This window comes from Trachurus japonicus, chromosome 12, assembly GCF_045865225.1.
Source record: "Trachurus japonicus isolate A0001 chromosome 12, Traja_1.0".
NCBI classification, from domain to species: Eukaryota; Metazoa; Chordata; class Actinopteri; order Carangiformes; family Carangidae; genus Trachurus; species Trachurus japonicus.
The window spans coordinates 8,111,697-8,131,509 of NC_140918.1; the positions used below are offsets into that span (position 1 = coordinate 8,111,697).

At 45.6% G+C, this 19,813-nt stretch overlaps 1 protein-coding gene across 3 annotated transcripts in view; it reads right to left on the reverse strand.

The window, feature by feature from the left end:
• LOC146977036 (uncharacterized) overlaps positions 1-18,234 on the reverse strand; it is a 33,989-nt gene extending 15,755 nt beyond the window's left edge. Inside the window, exons 1-3 of one of the 3 annotated variants that reach the window (XM_085792937.1) lie at positions 17,623-18,234; positions 7,621-11,489; positions 5,261-5,332 (exon numbers count right to left, since the gene is read on the reverse strand). In XM_085792937.1, coding sequence (XP_085649063.1) covers positions 5,261-5,332; positions 7,621-10,628 — 3,080 coding nt within the window. In that variant the 5' untranslated portion in view covers positions 10,629-11,489; positions 17,623-18,234. Of the gene's footprint in view, positions 1-5,260; positions 5,336-7,620; positions 11,490-17,622 lie in introns of all 3 variants that reach the window. The other 2 variants (XM_085792936.1, XM_085792935.1) reach the window with 2 other exon arrangements.
• Between the last annotated feature and the right edge of the window lie 1,579 nt (positions 18,235-19,813).

A 19,813-nucleotide genomic window follows, 5' to 3' on the forward strand; every position in this document is an offset into this window, starting at 1 on the left:
AAACCAGGACAATGAGAAGCTGTCAGTGGTTATGGGGCCAGTGTTGGGACCATGTGGAGAGTATTTGAATTGGAACTGCTATGCCTTTCTGGGCCACATGAGAAAGTGAATCAAAGGCGGTGAAAGGAGACTCGAGTCCACGCCGAGAAGTGGCACTCTGGAGACGGGGGGAAGTAGACAGAAGCACATTATAGAGGGCAGGAGTAATGTGAATGAGGGCTCCATGCACCACGGCCCACAGCTCTTAACGCTGCCTTGAGTGACAGAAAGACACTATGCATTCTTCTTCCTACTAGATTCTCCACTTTAGAGTACGAGCACTTCATATTCCCTTGACTCAGGTGCACAGACAACTGATGTCCCCATGCGCCGGTATGGATTTTTTCTTTTTTTCCATTTTAATGCGACAAATTAATTCTCACTGAAACTTATCAGCCCACATTTTACTGCCTGTTTAACCATGCAAAACATGTCGCACTGCTCCATCCAGGGGATGTATCGGACAAAACGTGTCTGGCAGCCACCCTTCAGCCACACCAGGCCAACAGAGAGATGTCTCCAGGTCTCTTTTAACAACTTTTATTACTTTTTAAAATCTTTTAAAGCCGCCGTGATTAAGTTTTCATGTGGATGAATATTTCACCGCACCCTAGAGTTAGGCATTTGTTTAAAAAAAGGAAGGAGAGAGAGAGAGAGAGAGAGTAAATGGGTGAGATACTATGAGAGGTAGGAATAGGAAAAAAAAAAAAGTTGGAGATATTGAGATGCATGAAGAGTCATCCCAGTTTCCTTCCCGGTGCCCAGTCTCTCTCTCCAGTGTCTCTTATGCTCCACCACCTCACTCTCTGGTCTATCGCAATCGAAAGACAGCGTGCGAGTATCCACTCCTGTCATGCAATGTTGTGTCAGTGGAGATGTGCGTCAGGAAGCGCTGATTCATGATGGGTGTGTGGTGAGAATGGCGAGTGATGAGTTGTTACTGTAGGCGCTGTCACAAAATGTTCGTCTCAAACCCTCCCAATGGATCCGTCCACAGCCTCCGTTCGACGAGTCTTGGAGACTCAGAGGAGGAAGCCTCCTCCTCTCCTCCACCACCACCACCACCACTGGCATACATATGCGTATCAGTGATGTGAGGAGGCATTCATTGACAAACAGGATACTTAAAGAGTCAGCGCAGACTGTAAATGAGAGGACCGGAGAGACAACAATACAAGTGTGAAATGATGCCACAGTACAGATATTAAACAAGCATGAGTGGCATCCCCACAGATAGCAGCAAGCAGGGAGGGGAGAAGGAGCAGGACTGCTTCCTCAGCAAGCCCCTTTTCTCAATTATCTGCTGCTCAGCGAAGGCGATGACGGATTGTGTTTGGGAAAAAAAAAGAAAAAAAAAGAAACCTCTTTGTGGACTCATAGTTTAGCTGAAATCGTATGGTCCAGAGAGTCATTAATCCATCTCAGAGTAGCAGCCCATCGAGCTCCTCCAGCCAAATGCGTGATCGAGCAATAGACAGAGCAGCGGCTGAGATAAAACAGCGCAGCACAGATCTGATTAAGGCTGCCATCTCCGCACACTCCACGGGGATTAAGCACAACACTTCCTTGTTAGACCTCCCTACTTTGTTTCAAACGGCACATTCGCCATTAGCAAAAAAAACCTGAAAAAATAAAAATAAAAATCACCACTGCACTTGCTAATTAACACTCCTGCATGGCCACACAATCACGTATAAATATGCAGTTAATGTGCCACTGGTGCTGGATAAATAACATCACATACATCATGCATTATTCTTCCTGTAATACAAGACCCTTAAAAAAGCAGAACAAATGAAGTGCTTATTTATGAGTCTTGGTTGGGTACAAAATGTTCAAAATGTTACATTCTGTAGCCACAAGTATCTACATTTGCATGTTTGAAGTGTCATTAGCATTTTTATATAAGCGTTGCCCTGAAAGATGTCCCGAGTAACTGGAGAACAAAGCCCTGTGTGTGCAAAAACACACAAAGACACACATGTATCGTAATGGCTTTGTACTTAACATGTTAATATTGTTGATGTTGGACTCTTATTTCTCCAAAGAAATGTTTTCTGTGTACAGCTATGATTTTTCTTCCCTTAATTTCCTCCTTCAGGGTTTTAGGTGTAAAAATGAAATATTAAATAATAAATCTACACCACATGACAGTATCATAATAAAGTTTGTGTGCAATGCATTACAGTGATTTTTTTTTTTGTTGAAGTTGCCCCAATGCCCTAACTTCATTGTCATTTGTTATATTTTAAAACGTAATAACTTCATCCATCTTTTTGTTGGCCAATTTGCTGTGAACACAACCATGACAATCAAAACAGCTGCCTAACTATAAGCTGTTATAAAGTATAATACCTGTAGCGTTTCCTGCCGCACCAACATTTTGTATCAGTTCAATATTCACTATCCTTTCAGCTCGGTTTTCTTGGATCTTTAGCTGCTGAACGCCTCAGCAGGTAACATGCAGTGGGATTTAGGAGATTTATGCTGGAAGCAAAGGGATGCAACACAGAGCTATATAAACAGTATGTATTGACGTTTATTCTTTTTAAGTTCATGCCTGCTTCATCTTCTGCTTTGCAAAATTTTTCATGATATTTTAACAATTTACCTGTTTCACTGATATCAATTATTAACCATTTGTTGGTTGTTTGTGTAACTGCTAGTGTGGAAACACAGCAGGAGGTTTGAACAACGGTAAATCACACAATTGCATAATGCTTGATTTGAAAACAAGGGTGGAAATACATGTATGTTACTACAGATTGGAGCTTTTTTCATATTAACCGTGTGTTCATATGAATCGATATTCATTCATTTTCTTATCTCAGCCAGGTGAAAATGGTAAAGCATTGAACCTGAAACCCTAAAATGATACTGTAGGCTGAAACAGGCTGCAACACCGTGCAGAGCCCAGGATAAAAATGGTTGATATTTCTCTGTGAGCGATCTCTTTCACATTACGCCTGGTCATTTCATCTATTGCTGATATTAAAAAAATATCGATTACAGCAGCTTTGTAATAAAATAAAAAAAAGTTCCTGTAACATTCATTTTACTCAGGTCAAATTCATCAGAAGCTTATTGGGCGGGGACAAACGTTCTTGCATGCAAATGTGAAATTATTTTCATTTTTCTAAATAAATTCCTCTCTAAGCTTTTCAAGTAGATTGATAGAGTGTGGTGTGCTGAGCTGTGCTTTCCTTTGAGGACTAAGACTTCTTCAAGAAGCTTTTTAATTGATGGAATCTGTCCTGTCAGATTTTATGGCTTTTCCATCACTCACTCCTTTTCAGGCTTCACTTTATCTTTTTTTTTTTTCTTCCCCCTCCAACACCTTTTTCTCTGTCGCTGCCAAATTCTCTTTTTAGACTCAGCTCAAGTTGAACCTCAAAGAAAAGAAAATCTCTTCCCCTTTCAAAGCAGGAAAATCCTCTTGTCACACATGAAAGCAGCGTGTCGACTTGACAGGTGATTGAGTGATAAGTCCTCATCTGACCATAAAACAGTGGCTTGGGATTTCGACTGTGAAAGTGTAATATTTCAGAGTGGCCACCCAGGAGAAGGGAAGGCATCACTTTTCTTTTTTTTTTTTTCTTTTTTTTACACAGTACAACACGCCCTAATGATAACTCGTCTACTGTCAGGTTTCCTCATCTGTGTTTCCTACCCTCTGCCTTCAAGATGAGGAACCGCGGCTGCTTCACACTGACGTTCCTGAGCAGTAACCCTCACTGTAATATTCTAATCTTTTGAGATGAAGCTGTATTTAGTTTCTGAATGAATCATTTTCTTTATAGGCCTGTTCTCCCTCGGCTCTCTCTCTCTCTCTCTCTCTCTCTTGTTCCATTTCTAAATCTCAGATCTTTTCTCTCAGATCTTTTTTTTTCTTCCCTTTTTGCTTTCCACTCTCTTATCCTCAGCTGTCTCTCTTCTTGTCCTCCCCCACTGTCTTCCTCTTCTTTTTCTTCTTCGTATTCTTCTTCTTGTTCCTTGATCGGGGAGGGTTTGCGTATACACAGTATAAATAAATGACTGTATAACCAGGTTAGGGTAAGAGCGTGATTGAATCATTCATGTGGTTTACAGTAACTCAGCTTCAGCAATAATATAATTTGTTTGATAATCAGTTTAACATTGAGGGTGTGCGGTAGCTACGGGAAACACCTTATTAGCAATATATAAATAAATAAATAAATAAATAAGATTAATAAATGAGTGGGTAGGTGAGTGTGCAGAATCAAATTATTGGAAGTAATCAATCTAAGGTGCACACACACACACACACACACACATACACATACACACACACCACATCTCACAGCTCCAGTACACAATTAGAAAGACTGATGATGAATCTGGGCCTGGTAATCGGGTTATGCTTTCTGAGATTTATGACATAATTTGACAAACATAACCCCTGTAAGGTGTTTACATGAAAGTTTTAATAATCAGAGTGCCGCCTTAATCCTGTCATAATCAAATTACATTTGTGCATGTAAGCACTCACTGAATGCCATCCCTGCTCTTTCTCTCGTTCCCTCTTCTCCTTCTCCTCTCCCTTGACACGATCCCCTTCCTTTTCTAATATCCCTCATGTCCTGCCTATTCAATTTCATAGCAATTCACACTTTTCTTTTTTTGTGTGTTTTTCTTCACCCTCCTGTTAAGTGTGAAATCCTGTTTCTTAATTTATTGATTTCAATTCAAATCTCAGAGAAGAATGATAATGCAGTGACTCTGTTGACACTGTATCATCTGAGCATCTCTGTGTAAAAGAGCAATAAGGAGAGTAGAAAAATGAAGGGAGTATTGAGGAGGAGGGAGGCATATAAAAAAAAGGGAGCTCACACGAGTGCACGACTTAAGTTTGTGTTGTTGCTCACCTCATTAAACTTGAGAGAGGGCATGAAAGTGTGTGTGTGATAAGTCTTAATCAGTCTCTTGTAACATGTGCTCAGTGATCAAACCTGCAACGAGTGGCCATACTCGAAGCGCTGCATCCGGCTGTGCTGTCACTGTCACACTGAGCACAACGACAATCCTATACCGAGCCGTAAAAACTGAACTCCCCCCCCCCCCCGAAACTGACGCGATTCAAAATGACAGCGTGGTGCCGAGACGTGCACTGCGCGCTCTCTCGCTCGCTCACGTGTAAAAACAAGCAATAATAAATATGCAGAAAAATTCACACGCTGCATCCAGCCAGCCAGCCACATACCTGTAGATGATGCAGGCGCAGTCCCTGCAGGTCCCACAGTTCTCAATGTCCTGTCCGGTCCTGTAGGAATGTCTTCTGTTGAGAAGCACAGAGATGACATATCAGGGGTAAAAGGGTGATGTTGTGTGTGTGTGTGTTTGTGTGAGCCCACAAAGACATATTCAGGTTATCTTCTCCCTCGTTGAACCGGATTTCTGGCACACTGGCACACACACACGCACACATCTCTGCAGATATACCAATCTCCTCTCTGAAATCACCCCTGATCATTTTTTAATGAGCGATACCCCTTCCAACAGGCTCAGGCTGTTACGTAAACCATGAGTCACCATATCACTCCAGGCATAAAATAATGCTTATGAGGTAAAAGTCAAGTCTGCATGCATTACACTTAGTCCCATCACTGATTTCTTATACCAGAGCACGCAAGATATGAGATATGTCACTTTATGAGAGAGGCGATCGCACAGTCACATGTTCAAATGTCAAAGTGTGGTGTCGGCATCAATGTTAACAGTGTTATTTGGATTACACTGCTCAGATATCAGTCAAACACTTTCCATGGATTCATAGACACACATCTGTCCGCGGCCATCGCTTCCTATCCTGGAGTTTTCTTGTCCCCGCATCGTGTACTATTTTGGTGTGATAAGGCGGGAGAAATTACTAAGCAGCTTACAATGTAGGAAGCAGATTAATTAAAGACTTGATGAGAATGGTAAAGGGTTTACACTAAGAGGCGTGGAGCATCTGAATCCACCAACATCATGACAGCCAAACGCTGATTTCTATCTATCTATCCTCGCCTGCTGCATTTAAACATGAGGAAACAGATGCTGCAAAATAGGTGCAATCACTTTCCCCCAAAAAAAGTCTCCCTGTGGTCTAATTTGACATAAATTCTTAAACATATGGACAGCTGAGACGTCCATGACTGACATGAGACTCCATAAAAATAACTACAGTCGCTCTCCTGCCTTCTGTCTTCCTTTCAATCAGGTATTTCCCGCTCTCCATCCCTCTTCCTCTCTCGTTCCTCTTTCTTACCCAATTTTTCATTGTGTCCTGTCCACAGTAGCTTTTTGTTGCCAAAGTATTTACAATTCTTACAATGCTGGGATTGGCTATAAATAGAGAAGCTGCATCACAGCAAAAGCTTAGGCACAACAACCATCTATCTGTAATATTCACAGCACATGATGCAGGGAGGTTATTACTGCCGGGTTGTGGATATTCCCTTTTTGGTGAAGAATAATCTGCCTGCAACAACCCACTTGTCTACTCCTTTCCAGGAGAGAGGAGACAGTCTTTTAGTGCAGAGCTACGGTCACATTATCATGTCTGCCCCTCATTTGTTTTTGTGCAGAGACAACCTGAATCTTACTCGAGAAATTAACTGTCTGGGAATAAAACAGCAGGCACTTAGGCTACATGCTGACATTTACTTTCCAGGTCTCCACAACACCAGGCTCTCATAATTTACGTACTCCTACTGTTTGCTCATCCTCTGCACCGTTTCTATTATTTCTCTATCTATCTAGTATCTGTATCTGTATCCATTTAGATATATAGCTGTATCTATCCACCTACCTACCTATCTACCTATCTACCTATCTATCTATCTATCTATCTATCTATCTATCTATCTATCTATCTATCTATCTATCTATCTATCTATCTATCTATCTATCTATCTATGGCTACAGATTACCAGATGGTATTCCACGCTTCACTCTGCCCTGGGCTGAGAGCCCCCCGTTAGCCCTGGGTTTACAGCTCCATTAGCCCGAGGCCTCCAGTCATTTCGAATTTACAACTTCAAATGCGGGATAGCTCATCTTTTGGCCCAGGGCTTTCACACTACATTTAAACTAAGGCGAACCCCCTTTCAAAACCCCAGATTTAACCCTGGGCTATGCGACATTTCACACTGCTGTTAACACTAACTTTGAACACCACCTTGGACATGTGGTGCAAAGAACAATACTGTGATCCCGGGTTGTGTTTGCCCTGCAAAAGTGAAATCTGAATTGAGGTCAAACAGTCTATGCATTAATGTGGTGAAGACGCCCTCCAAGTGGTAGACTGCCCTGCATCCAGCAACACAACTCAGATTCTGAAGAGACAGTGAATTATAAGCTAGATAATAAGCCGAGACACTGCACAGCATACTTAGAATACTAAGAGACGAGATTTAGCAATTCTGGAGAGTTATCACAGCAGCAGTCATTTCATCTTTTGTCATCAGGTAAACAGTGGAAAGTTTAGTATTTTTAAATCTGACAACAGACCTGTGGTTTGGAGACAGTGTGCATCCATTATCTTTTCATTTATATAACTGAAATGAAATATTGCCTCACCCGTCTCTTTCGGCTTCCTTCTTCTCAAGGTCTTGAATGACATCCAGCAGGACCTTAATGGTGTTCTGGCTGGTCTCCAGGACCCCCTCCAAACTGTGGAGCTGGTTCTGCAGGCTACGTATATCATGCAGGGGCCCATTGGGACTCAGGAGTTTTTCTGTCACTCTGGCCGGGTCCAATTTACACCTGGCCCCAGACACTAACCCTCCCAGAATTTCTTGAACCTGTCTTAGTGTGTCAGCTTGGGTGGCAGTCAGGGGCCCAGCTGTAGACCGCTCCCCGGAAGCTGAGCAGCCCCTAGCTCCAGAGCAACCCTGCTGGTTTGGAGGGAGAGGGTGTTGGCTGTTGGGAGTGCTGGGCCTTGCATTGGCTCCTGAGCAGAGCATTTTGTGTAGTGCCCCAAGCTGAGCCTGGGCTGAGCTGAGACAGCTGGGCTTAAAACAGGCCTTGGCAGGAGAGGATGAGGAGGACTGCTTCTCTCCCTTCATCACAGCAACTGGCGGGGTTTGAGCTCTGTGCTTCAGAGAGCTGGCTCTCTCACAGAGCTTGGGCGAGTCTGTACATTTTATACCTTCCTTTTTCTCCTTCTCCCTGTCTTTATCTTTCTTGCTGTCTGCCCTGAGCATGGGTGTTCGGATCGCAGGACCTGGTGGATCATTTCCCTTTTTACGAGGCGTGTAGGGCGGAGGCGGCGGGGGAGGAGGTGGAAGTCGAATGCCCCTCTTATCCTGAGCGTTGTAGGAGGCCTGAGAGGGGGGGGTGTATGGTGGCGCAGCACGAAATGTGGAAGAGTACAGAGGAACAGCTTTAGTTGGCGTCGCGCACGGTTGCACGTTTGGAAGAGTGGACGCATACGTTTTCACAAGTGGAGGCGGAGAAGTGCAAGATCTCAGGTTTGGGGAGGGGGACGAGTAGGGGGTTAAGCCTGTGTTGGCGGAGGAAGCGTTTTGAAGCGGGATGTTGCAATGAGATACAGTTTGTATAAGAGTCGCATAAGAAGGTGAAGTAGAATTTGGGTGAGGGGCATGGGGGCCAACTGGATGCGTGGTGGTGTAATACGATATCGAGGTGCAAGACAGGGCAGTCTGAGTTACAAACGTACAGGGTGTTAGATTGGGAGGGGGTGCGGCGTTCGGTGCATGGTACGGTGGTTGATGCGTCACGTTTGGGGCGGCGGTTGGATGTCTGGTGGGTTCAATGGGAGTTACATTGGGGGTGGTAGTTGGGGTCGGGGTGGAACAGGTTAAGGGAGTGGGTGATCTTGTGTTTAAGACTGGAGATGTGCAGTTTTGAGTGGGGCATGGTGGTGCAGTAGTTGGGGAAGGGGTGGCACAGACAACCACTGTACCCGGGGTGGTCGGTGGTGACACAACAGTGTAATAGGGGATGGGGTATTGTTGGGTAACAACAGGAGGCGGAGAAGTGGTGCAAGGGATGGGTAGTGCAATGGGGGGAGGTGGGGTGGTGCAAACTGGCTTGACTGGAGAGGAGCAAGGTGGCTTAGCAGAGTGTTCAGGGGTCTGTGGTGAGGGTGGTGGTGGTGGTGTTGGTGGCGCACTTGGAGGTGGGGGAGAGGTAGAGTAAGGCACAGTAGTTGTTTGGGTGGTGGGAGGGTCTTGAGTCTCAGGTGATAGGGATACGGGTTCAATCTCAGGTTCAATCTGCACCGGACTCGGTGGTGATACCGTGGGAGGCGGGGAAGCACAGGGGCTGCACGTTTGAGTCTGGGTAGTGCAAGGCTGATTATCTGAAGGAGAGTGACAGGGAGAGTCTGTTTGTATTTGAGTGGCGCACTGTTCAGCTTTTGGAGGTAGGGCTGGACAAGAGTTGGCGACTTCAATTTGGGTTGTGCATTGTTTGTCACTCGAAGGTGGAGCCTGTTGTTGTTGGCTTTCCGTTTGACTTTGGGTGGTGCAGTACTTGGAGTTTTGCAGCGATGGGGACGGACTCTCGGTTTGGACTTGAGTGGTGCAGAGTTTGGTATTTGCGGGCGGTGGGGACGGACTGGGGCTTTCAGTCTGAGTGGGGGTGGTGCAGTAGTGCACCTCCTTCCCAGGATCGCTTGTTGCCCTGTTTAGTCGCTTCCTCCTCCGGACCACGGAGGGAGTGCTGCTTCCCTGCCGCTTGGGGCCGTCACGGCACGATACGGAGGAACAGTGAAATGGCTCAGTGCTGTGAAGGACCGAAGGGGGGCAGCTGTGCCTCGAGCTTTTCACCACGCTAACAGCTGATTTCATGTCCGTCCTGGAGGCTCTCGACCTCCGTTCAACCACAGTTCGATCCCCAGGACCGGGAGGACCGTTCTGGTCCTTGGACAACACATGGTTGTGCGTAAGATACTCGTCTTGGGAGTCGTGTTCGTCGTCCCCGTCCACGCCGACCGAGTCCCCGAGGCTGTGGCTACGTGTGTGTGTGGAAGTGATGGACTGGGGCTTTTTCAGGCATGGGGAGGTCTGGATGGCTGTGCTGGTGCTTGTACTGGGCCTGCGTGTCATTGGCAAGGTTAGGGAGTTAGTCTGTGGTGGCGCCCAGCATCGACGTGTGGGACCCGGCGTCAGTGGATGGGGAGGGGCCCTGGCTAAGAAAGCGGCCACCACTTCAATAGTACTCGCCATGTCCCCACGAACGGCCCCCACCACGGAGGTTTGGCCAGGTAGACTGTCAGTCCGTGGCCCATCCCTGTCAGTCCATGGCTGGGGGGATCTGCTGCTGCTGCTGCTGCTGTGTTTCCGGAGAGGATGCGGGCTGTCACAGTCCGTGGCAGGCCTCTGATGGCTATTGTTTTCCCCTGTACCACTGTTGCCACTGCTGCTGCTTCCGTCCTCCAGGTCTTTGAAGCGGACCTGGTGGGTGCGGCTGCGGCGGCGCTTGAGGCGGCTCTCGATATCTGGGGAGTCTCGATTGAGCAGCACAGAGCGCACAGTCATTGTCCCGGGCAGTTTGTCCGCCAAGGTGCTCTTGCCGTTGGTTTGGCCCGTGAGCAAGTGGTTGGGCTCTTTGCTCACCATTTCTCTTGTCTCTCTTGCCCCCCCAACATCCACAGGCTCTGCAGGCAGTTTGATGTTGTGAAAGCCCAGTCGTGTTTGTGTGTCACCAAGAGAAGTGACCTCTCCTCTACAATATATCAATTCTAACAGAGAGAGATCTGTACAATTGATTGACCGAGTTCCAGTTTCATCCCAGAGCAGGCTTAGAGTAGAGCTGTCTCTTTATGGGATTGTGTGCAGCTGCTCAGGTTATCTCAGATCTACACACCAAGGACAAGCACTGCAAGTAAGATTGTCCTCAAGAAACAAGTGGATGACCATATTCACAGTTCAACATGTAGTTCAACATTAAGCACATCAAGTATAAACTGAGTATAGATCACTCTGATAAATGCAAACCCGAAGAAGAGCGTTGTGGGTCTTTACTCTTTATGTTCATACAAAAATAAATATATGCAGCATCAAATATTCTTTAAAATGAGCACGGGAGAAGTGTCCATACTTGTTCCATGTCTCCAGAAGTTGTGCACTTTTGCTTCTTATTCCCATTTCGCTTTAACTTTCCAGGGAGATGAACTCTTGATGAGGCCGGAGGAGGAGAATGCAGCCTGTCCATCCTTTCTGTGTCCATCACATCGGCTTATCTACTTTGTGGGCCCTCCTTGTCTACCTGTGTTGTCCCCTGGGCCCTCAGGAGATTGGATGGACAAAGCATGTGATGGGCCTGCGTTCTTCCCCATAATGGCCTATCTCTTACAACTTCCTTTTTTTGTTCTCCCTTATTCCTTGTGATCTTATTCCACTCTCCTTCTGTTTCTTTCTTGCTTTCGCAGCTCTTCTCTCAGCGACTCACTCTCTCATGGCTGAAGACTCGGGGAGCTCCTGAAGACAGCGGAAAGACAAAGAGAGAGAGAGAAAGAGAGAGAGAGGAGGAGTAAGGGACTGTAATTGTTTCCGTATTATTGCATTTCCATTGAAAACACCAAGTGCTTGTTCCTCGGGATAATGAAGAAGATATAAGATAGGCAGCTATTTTAAAAATGCATGAGAGCGGGGGTCAATGCAGAGCGGGAAAACGAAAGACATCAATTCAGAGAAAGTAATGAAAGGACGGAGGTGGCGAAAGAGTATAGGAAAAACACTAGGTATATCATCAGCAATGGAGCGATATCCACCAAAAAACAAGAGAAAAGAGATTGTAATTAAGGCCCATTCACACTGGCTAAGGGGGATACTTATGTTTTATGTCTATTTCATATCACTCTCCCTGCAATTCCCTATATTATGTCTATTGTACATATGCATGTACTAACACTATCATTAAAAGTGGCTGTATTGTAGGAGCAGCAGTGATACTGGTGATGCACTGTGTTATTCCTGTGGCTCTTATTTTATTCCTCATGTGCGTGTGTCTTACAGATTTTTCTTTTCCTCCATGTTTAACAGTCTGCGGCCCTGTTATCAGTCCTTGATGATCTGCCATGGTGACATCCTTTCTGATTCATCTGGTCACTGTATGACAGTCTGTCCGACATGCTGTAGTTAGTAGTATATTCTCGTCACTGCGATTTCTGCGCTCTGCTTTTGACAATCTATGGCCTTGATACGTATATATATATCACTTCCATTTCCTGCCCGTGCCACTGGCAGTCAGGCGTGATGCTGTCATTTGCCTTACACAATCTATGGATCTGTGCCTTGTTATCTCCCTGTGATAGCCTCTGACATTGACAGGCCCGGGCTAATTCTGTTGTGCGAGTGTGACTGGCCGTTACTCTGCCCCCCCACCTCCTCCTCTCCCCTCCTCTCTTTTCTGTGGGAGGGGTAATTAGTGACTCCTTCACAGCTCCCAGGTTATTTAGGGAGAGAGATACCCGAGGGGCTGCCACTTTTATTTACGTCCACTGTTTTCTCTGTTTCTCTCTCCAGCTCTGGAGAGGAGGATCTTTGTCACCGCCCGTGCCCCCACCGTCAACCCCTTTAAAAAACATGGTTATTAGGATTAATTATGATTAAAGTCACAGCAGACAGAAACCTTAAGGGGAAATAGCTGCCATGCATACTATACATTAGATATATTAATGCATTTAGAAACAAACCACGGGATTCCTTCTCATTTGACTTTCTTATCACTGCAGTCTATACAGATGAGCTGTTTAACTACAGCATGATTCACACAGAAGACCAGATCGCTCTGGGTAACAGTACACAATCGCTCAGATGGGGAGGTGGATGAATCCTGCACTACAGAGGTATGAAATCAAAATCAAAAGGCTCATCTATCTATCTATCTGACCTCTACACTGCGCATCTGACCTTCGAGATGAGTTTTTTCCCTAATTATCTCTGCATAAAAATCAGTTTTTCCACTTCTATTTTTCATTAACGAGCCATTTCACACCAGTTGCCAATCTTCCTCCTCCTCCTCCTCCTCCTCACCTGCTCCATTGTCAACCTTCACCCAGATAGATTTCCCTCTGAGCTTCGTCCGCCCGTCGCAGGACCATTACCCTCACTCATTCACTGGGGGTGTCATCCCGATCCCGTCTTCTTTCTATCTTTGCTCCATCTGCTCCCTCTCCTTTTCTGTTTCCACCCTTGTCACACCACCTATCTTTCTTAACCTCCCCCCACCACCACCACCAACCACTTGCTCCCTCTACCTCTTTTTGGTCTCCCCATCCCTTCCTCCCTCTCTATCTGCGAACTACCCTTGGATCTAAATTTACGGCGACACTTTAATGAATTCAGACCCTCTTGATGCTGCACGGCCTCACTCCTGTGGGTGAGGCCAGCCCTTTCCCACATGTGACATTTTCATGTTGAGCTTTATTGGCAGACAAGAGATAAATCACCAGGCAGGAGGAGGAAGGTGTGCGACGGCATAATGCCAGCAAGGGTCATAACTCTTTGCGGTTATTATTTAAGATTTACAACAGCCTCTTTGCTAGCTGCTTACCTCTCTGAGAAGCCTTTACTGTGAATATAGGCTTCTATCCTCTTCCCTGTGTGTGTGGTTTTATGACTGGGGATGTGTGTGTGATGATAACGCTAAGGTCACATCTGATCTCCTTGTGCTAAGCCATGCTGACTCTGAGAAACATATCTGATGCATGCAAAATTCAAGAAGCCAAGACTGTGGTTGCGCAGATCTAATAATATTCCGAGCCTGAGTCTTTCAGGGATGTTGAGAATTGCATCCACGCCAATAACACACCTTTGGGTCTCACTGTGCTGAGGAGGTGGAAGGTGCTGTGGATTGAATTGTTATGTAAAGGCATGTCAGATCGGATTGTCTAGGCACGCTTAAATTTGTCAGACAGGAATGAGATGAAGAGGAGGCACAGAGAGGAAGAGGAAGGAGAGGAGGTAGACATGCTTGGTTATATTTAGAGATGCTATGAGACACATAGCAAACTGAGAGGAGTGGGAATCTGAATAAGTAGGAGGGAGAAGAGGCGGTGGGAGACAGACAGGCAGAGGTAGGGGGACAGGGAGCAAAGCAGGAGGGAACAACCCCTGGCAGCAGAGGAAATGTCATGGTTAGGGTTCAGTGGAGTGGCAAATCAGGAGCATCAGCGTGTCAGGGCATTTAAGGGGGAACTGGAGAGGAACTAAGCAAAGCTATATGATCAGTTATTGGTCCTGTGAGCACAAGGAAGAGCAAGAGTTATACCTGCGCTCCGTCAGAGGAATTCACAACACAGTCAAGCTCACACAACAGACGTAAAGCGCATAAGCCTCAGTGGTGTTCGCCTTCGTGTCCAAAGAGATCTCGAAATCGAGAAAAACTCTTTGAGAGCTGCCTATACATGAATATTTGTGAGGTAAGCATTGTGTGCAGCGGAGCACGGCACAGCAAGGTCTCAATACGGTTTCATTTTATTTGATACAATAAAACGAACAAGCGCATTTTTAAAAAAATGCACATGTACGCACAAAAACTTATGCATACACAAGCAATGCCAAATTCTGCAGCTTTGACAAACTGTTATTAGAGAAGAGTAGAGGAATATTTCAAGTATATCACTCTGGTAAAGTAAGTTTTTTTTTTTTTTTTACTAGTCTGGCAATCTTCATGACTTTTTTACTCAGAGCAGGAAACAGTGTTTGTGATGTAGCTGGCTCTGACTGATGAAACCTTAAGCCTGATCATGCTTAAAGACAAATTAAATTAACACAAACAAACACAAATTAAATTATGATTCTTAATTCATTATATATCTGAGGCAGCACGGTGAACATGACTATTGTTATTCCTGTCAGACACTCGGGGAGTAATAGCAGCAAGATGCAAATGCTAGTTTGTTTGTTTATGACTGTGTAGTGGCATCCAATTTGGCCAGTTACAGTCAGCCATTGCTGCAACAGCCATATTTCACCAGGCACAAGCCACCGCAGCAGAAGTTTTACATAATCAACGTCTGCAAATAGAGTTGGGAAGTTTCTAGTGTGTGTTTTTTATTGTTTTGTTTTGTTTTTTTTGCCCCGGTCAAAATAAAGCTGTTGCCCAAGTGGAAACCATCACTGCTGATCCATGAAACAACACAGAAGCACCATGACATGAATGTGAACTACCACCTGCACATCCTCGCTCCCCCACACGCAGCATGTAGGGGAGAACCAAGAGCAAAAATAAATTGCAGCAGACACATGATGTTTATACGGTGGGTGCCAAGTATGAAAATACCAACTCCACAAATACTGTCGGAGTACTACCTCCTTCCATAGAGGATCCTAAGTATAGTTACTCACGTACAATCTGATCCTCATGGACGCAGCCTCTCAGAATTCAATGCTGGAGGTTTTTTATCACTGTAACTCTTCAAAATACCAATTTTTTTTATTTATACAATAGCACAGGATGCAAATATTTCGAGGTTAAACATCACTTTCTCAGTCCTGCAAACAAACACAACCGTTGGCTCGCACAGTTCCTGGCCAGCTCATTACTGAAGAGGAGAGTACGGCCACCCTACTTGTTCCAGTTTCCTTGAAGGATGGCCGGATTACCGCTAACTTTTAGAGTGTGAGTGCCAGGAATGATTTGTTCCATCTGTCCTCTTTTGACCAAAATCCTCTGCCTAATATGAAATCCCTATATGTAGGCCAATGGATTGTGATAAGCACACTTAGCCAACTGTGAGCAAATTCGAGGATGTTTGGGTATCTGTGAAGGAAAGCTAGAGTAAACATTGTTTTCTTTCCTGCACTCATTCTGCTTCCTAATTGTCTTGTTTCTCTGGCTGGTTAGTTCTTTTGTTACTGGAGCTTTTGTGTGTCTCTCTCAGCGCTCCACTCTGCCACAGGATGGAGAGGTTAAAAGTACCAAACTTCTCCGTCCGTGTGGATTATCAGCAACAAAACAGAGCAGGTGGCATGACTGACATGTCCAGAGCACAGCAACACGCTACATGCAGCCACATAGAGCGTGGACCTTCGCTCTTCTCCCCCCCTACCCGGCGGGGGTTATTCTCTGCCCGGGCTGTCGTGCTGCAATGTCCCTGTCTAAACTAATGTCCTGGGAGTACATCATAGAGCGTTATACCTATGAAGCCAAATCATTGTCAGTCCAGCGAAAAACACCTGGCCGGCAGGCACGCAGATTATCAGAGCGTGGAAAAAGAAAATTAAAGTAAAGGAATGAGAGGAAAGTACATTCACTTCTCTCCAGGTAAATGGGAGAAAATGAAGCGGTGTGAGGACGGATGACAGATTCATAAGAAATGTGAGAAAAAGGATTAAGTGGTAGACGGAAAGAAAGCAAAAAAAACGAAGCTGGGAGATGGAAGATAGCTGACCCCTCAAAAGACACGCTGATGAGATAAGATGAAAAGGAGCGATACCGTAGAGTGTGGAGCAGAGGGAGCGAAAAGAAAGTGAAAAGAGTTGTGCGACGACAGACAGGATTAACAGCACAGCGTTTCTTCATGCAGCAAACGTGTGTGTACAAGTGTGCACCTGTGCGTGACGATGAGTGCATGAGCGCAAGTGTGTGTGCGTGGCGCAGCATCGGCACGCATGCATGAGAGAGCACATGTGCAATTAGATTTGTATCACGACCACCGACGACACTATTACTATGTGACAAGTCAATTGAGAAGAATGTGGAAAGTACAATAAGCTGCAGCTCCGACATGCAGCGCCTACAAGGTCCTGGTGTTGAAGCACATCGGTGACACTGAGATGCATCAACAATTTCACACCTCACTTACAGGAATCTGCTAAATTAAATGCTCATGTAGCCAGAGAGAGCAGCGTGCACTGATGCATTGGACCTTGCTTGGATACACGCACACACAGAAACACACACATATCCACCCATACAAATGGAATTCCCTCTCAGTTCCTCCTCCTCAAACTTTCTGCATATATACCCCCCCTACACACATACATACACATGCACACACACACACAAACAGTCCTGCTCCTCCTGACAAATATGCAATGAAAGCACGCTGCTGGAATCTGCAAAGCTACATCACTGACAGACCAATCTAAGCTCCTCACTCTTTAAAGCTTCTCATAAAGCTGCACAATCTCGGAAAATAACTCCCACACCTGCAGTGAAGCAAATCCCAGTACCCAAACACACACATACGCACGCATGCACGCACACACACACACACACACGATCTCATTCCACAAACACAGCCACAGGACTGAACACAGCCTCATTGTCGGAATAAATATGTGCACACACAACACGCACTCACACCTGTCAAACACATAAACAAAATGTATGCATGCACGTGTGCGCACGCATGCAAAGACGCACACACTGCCTTTCTTTTTCGCTGTACGGCAGAATGTGAAAAGAGCCAAAACAAAGCGTTAAGTCACAGATACTAATGTGTCACTGCACAAAATCAAAACAGACACTTGTCCAATGTTTTTAAAATCTCTGATCTCTCACTTCGTTATCTCTATGGTGATGCTGCTGAGAGGAGGCTGATGGGGAGATTGCTGTACTATCTTCCATCAGGACAGACGGAGAACAGAGAGTCACACATACCACATCTCTCTCTCTTCCTGTTTCCCTCTGTTGTTGTCTCTTTTTCCCCCCACACAAACGCTGGCTCCTCTTCTCCGCTGCTCCTTCACGTCTCTTCCTCCCATTCTTCCATCCCTCTGACATTCATGTTTGCTTTTATTCCCACCTCTCTGTCACTGCTGCTCGGTGAGCTTCTCACCGTTTCCTTTCCTCTGTACAGAGTCCATCTGCTCCTCTCTTGTCTCTCCCCTTTTTCCTTCTCCTCCTCACCTCTTTCCTCCTCTCCTCTCTGGCTTGTGTCTTCTTCTAGCTCGCCCTCCTCTTCTTCCGTGGATTCATGCCTTTCACGTGGGAACCTTTTTATCCATCCCTCAGAGCTCTGAGCTCCGCTGTGCCTATACCTAGCTGTCTGAGCGTTTGCGCTGCGAGTGGAAGTGAATGGACAGGAGGGGGAGCAAGAAGACAAGAGTGAGCAAACAGGCAGTTATCCTCTCAGATGCTCCTCTCAGTTCTCCCCGTCTTCTTCCCTTTTCCTCTCTCCCCCTTTCTCTCTGCGTCTCTCCATCATGACCTCCTCTCCGTGTCGCCATGCAAGCCCCTCTATCCTTGTAAGCAAAGAGAGAGAGGGAGGGAGAAAGGGGAGAGGGGTGAGAGGGGAGGGAGGGAGGGAGGGAGGGGAGGGTTGTGGGATGGAGAGTAGGAGGCAGAGAGAGAGGAGGAGCTAGTGAGTCGGTCTAATTAAAAAGCAGAGTATGTACAGCTGCAGAGAGCAAAGAGGGAGAGAAGCGAGAGGAGGAGAGAGGGGAGAAGAGTGATCCAGGGGGCGGAACCGAGGGACAAGGAGGGAAGAAGCAGTCAGTGGGGGGTGGAAATGAGGGGGCACGAGGTGGTTTGATCGTGGGGAGGGGGGCTGCTAGTAGTGTGAGGTGGGGAATAGGAAAAGAGCTGACAGGACACCAAGGTCAGCTGGAGAGGAATGCAGAAAGGTCATGCATAGAGAGAGGGTGGGAGAGAAGGAGATAGGAAGAGACAGGTGGAATTATTCTACAGATATCTCCCATATGAACAGGATGGGGGGTGGGGGGGTTGAGGGGGTGGGATGGGTGGGTGGGGGGTGGGGGGGCAGAGCCGGTGAACCGTGACCAGCAGGATAATACAGACACATGGACAATGGCCACAATGATCCACATGCAGTCAGCGAAGGTTAAACCACTCCAGTGTTTTCAGGCCTCTCTAAATTAACATGCGTAAGTGTTGTGCATGCAAATTAACAGGCGAAACACCCCATTGTACAAAAACCAATCATGCATTTTTTTTTTTTTTGCTTGGATTGTCTCCCGTCCGAAGTTCTGAGCATGGGGGATATGTTGTTTTTGTCCAGGCATGATGAGTAGAATAAATTGATTTAATAGTTTTTTACTAGTTTTTTGTTTGTTTATTGTTTCACGTCGACCCTGTCATCACCGCGCCGGCTGTTGTCACCTGAGGCTGAATAGTAGGAATCACTCCATACAGCTCATGCAGATACGGAGATAAAGTCTACACTGAAATGCCTTAAGGGCTGAGACATCTCATCCCATTTTATCAGCTCTGATCACTTATCTTGTCCTATCGCCTCTCTCCCTCTATCAGACTTACATTAAAATCTCAGTGAATCTGGTTTTTACATCTCTCAGATGTTCTACTTATACACTTGCAGACCCAGTTTCTGGGAATCATCATTCGGATGGATTTCAAATACAATTTCATGGAAAGAGCACAATTATTTCCACGGAACTTAGAGTAATAGGAGCAGAATGGACGGGCCAGCGGCTGCAATATTGATACATAATGGTATATAATAGGATATAATGTACCCATGGAGCGCGAAGAACATACATATGAACATGGACTCAAGAAAAAAAATATTCCACACCATACAGTACATGCGCAACTTTGCATATCCTACCCTGTGGCCACTTTATTTGATAGACCCGTACAATCTGCTGCAATGCAATATACAGTAATAGCTTTGCCATAAATTCTACCATTCATTCATATTTCTGTTATGTTTTGTTGTTGTTATATGTCATGTTGTACTGGACTACATTACATTCAGAGGTGTTAATTTGCATAGACTGCAAGAGGGTCAGCATAATAATGATTACTAATATAATCAATATGATGATGTGATTATTCATTTAGTCTATTAAGAAAATCCACATGCTCAGAG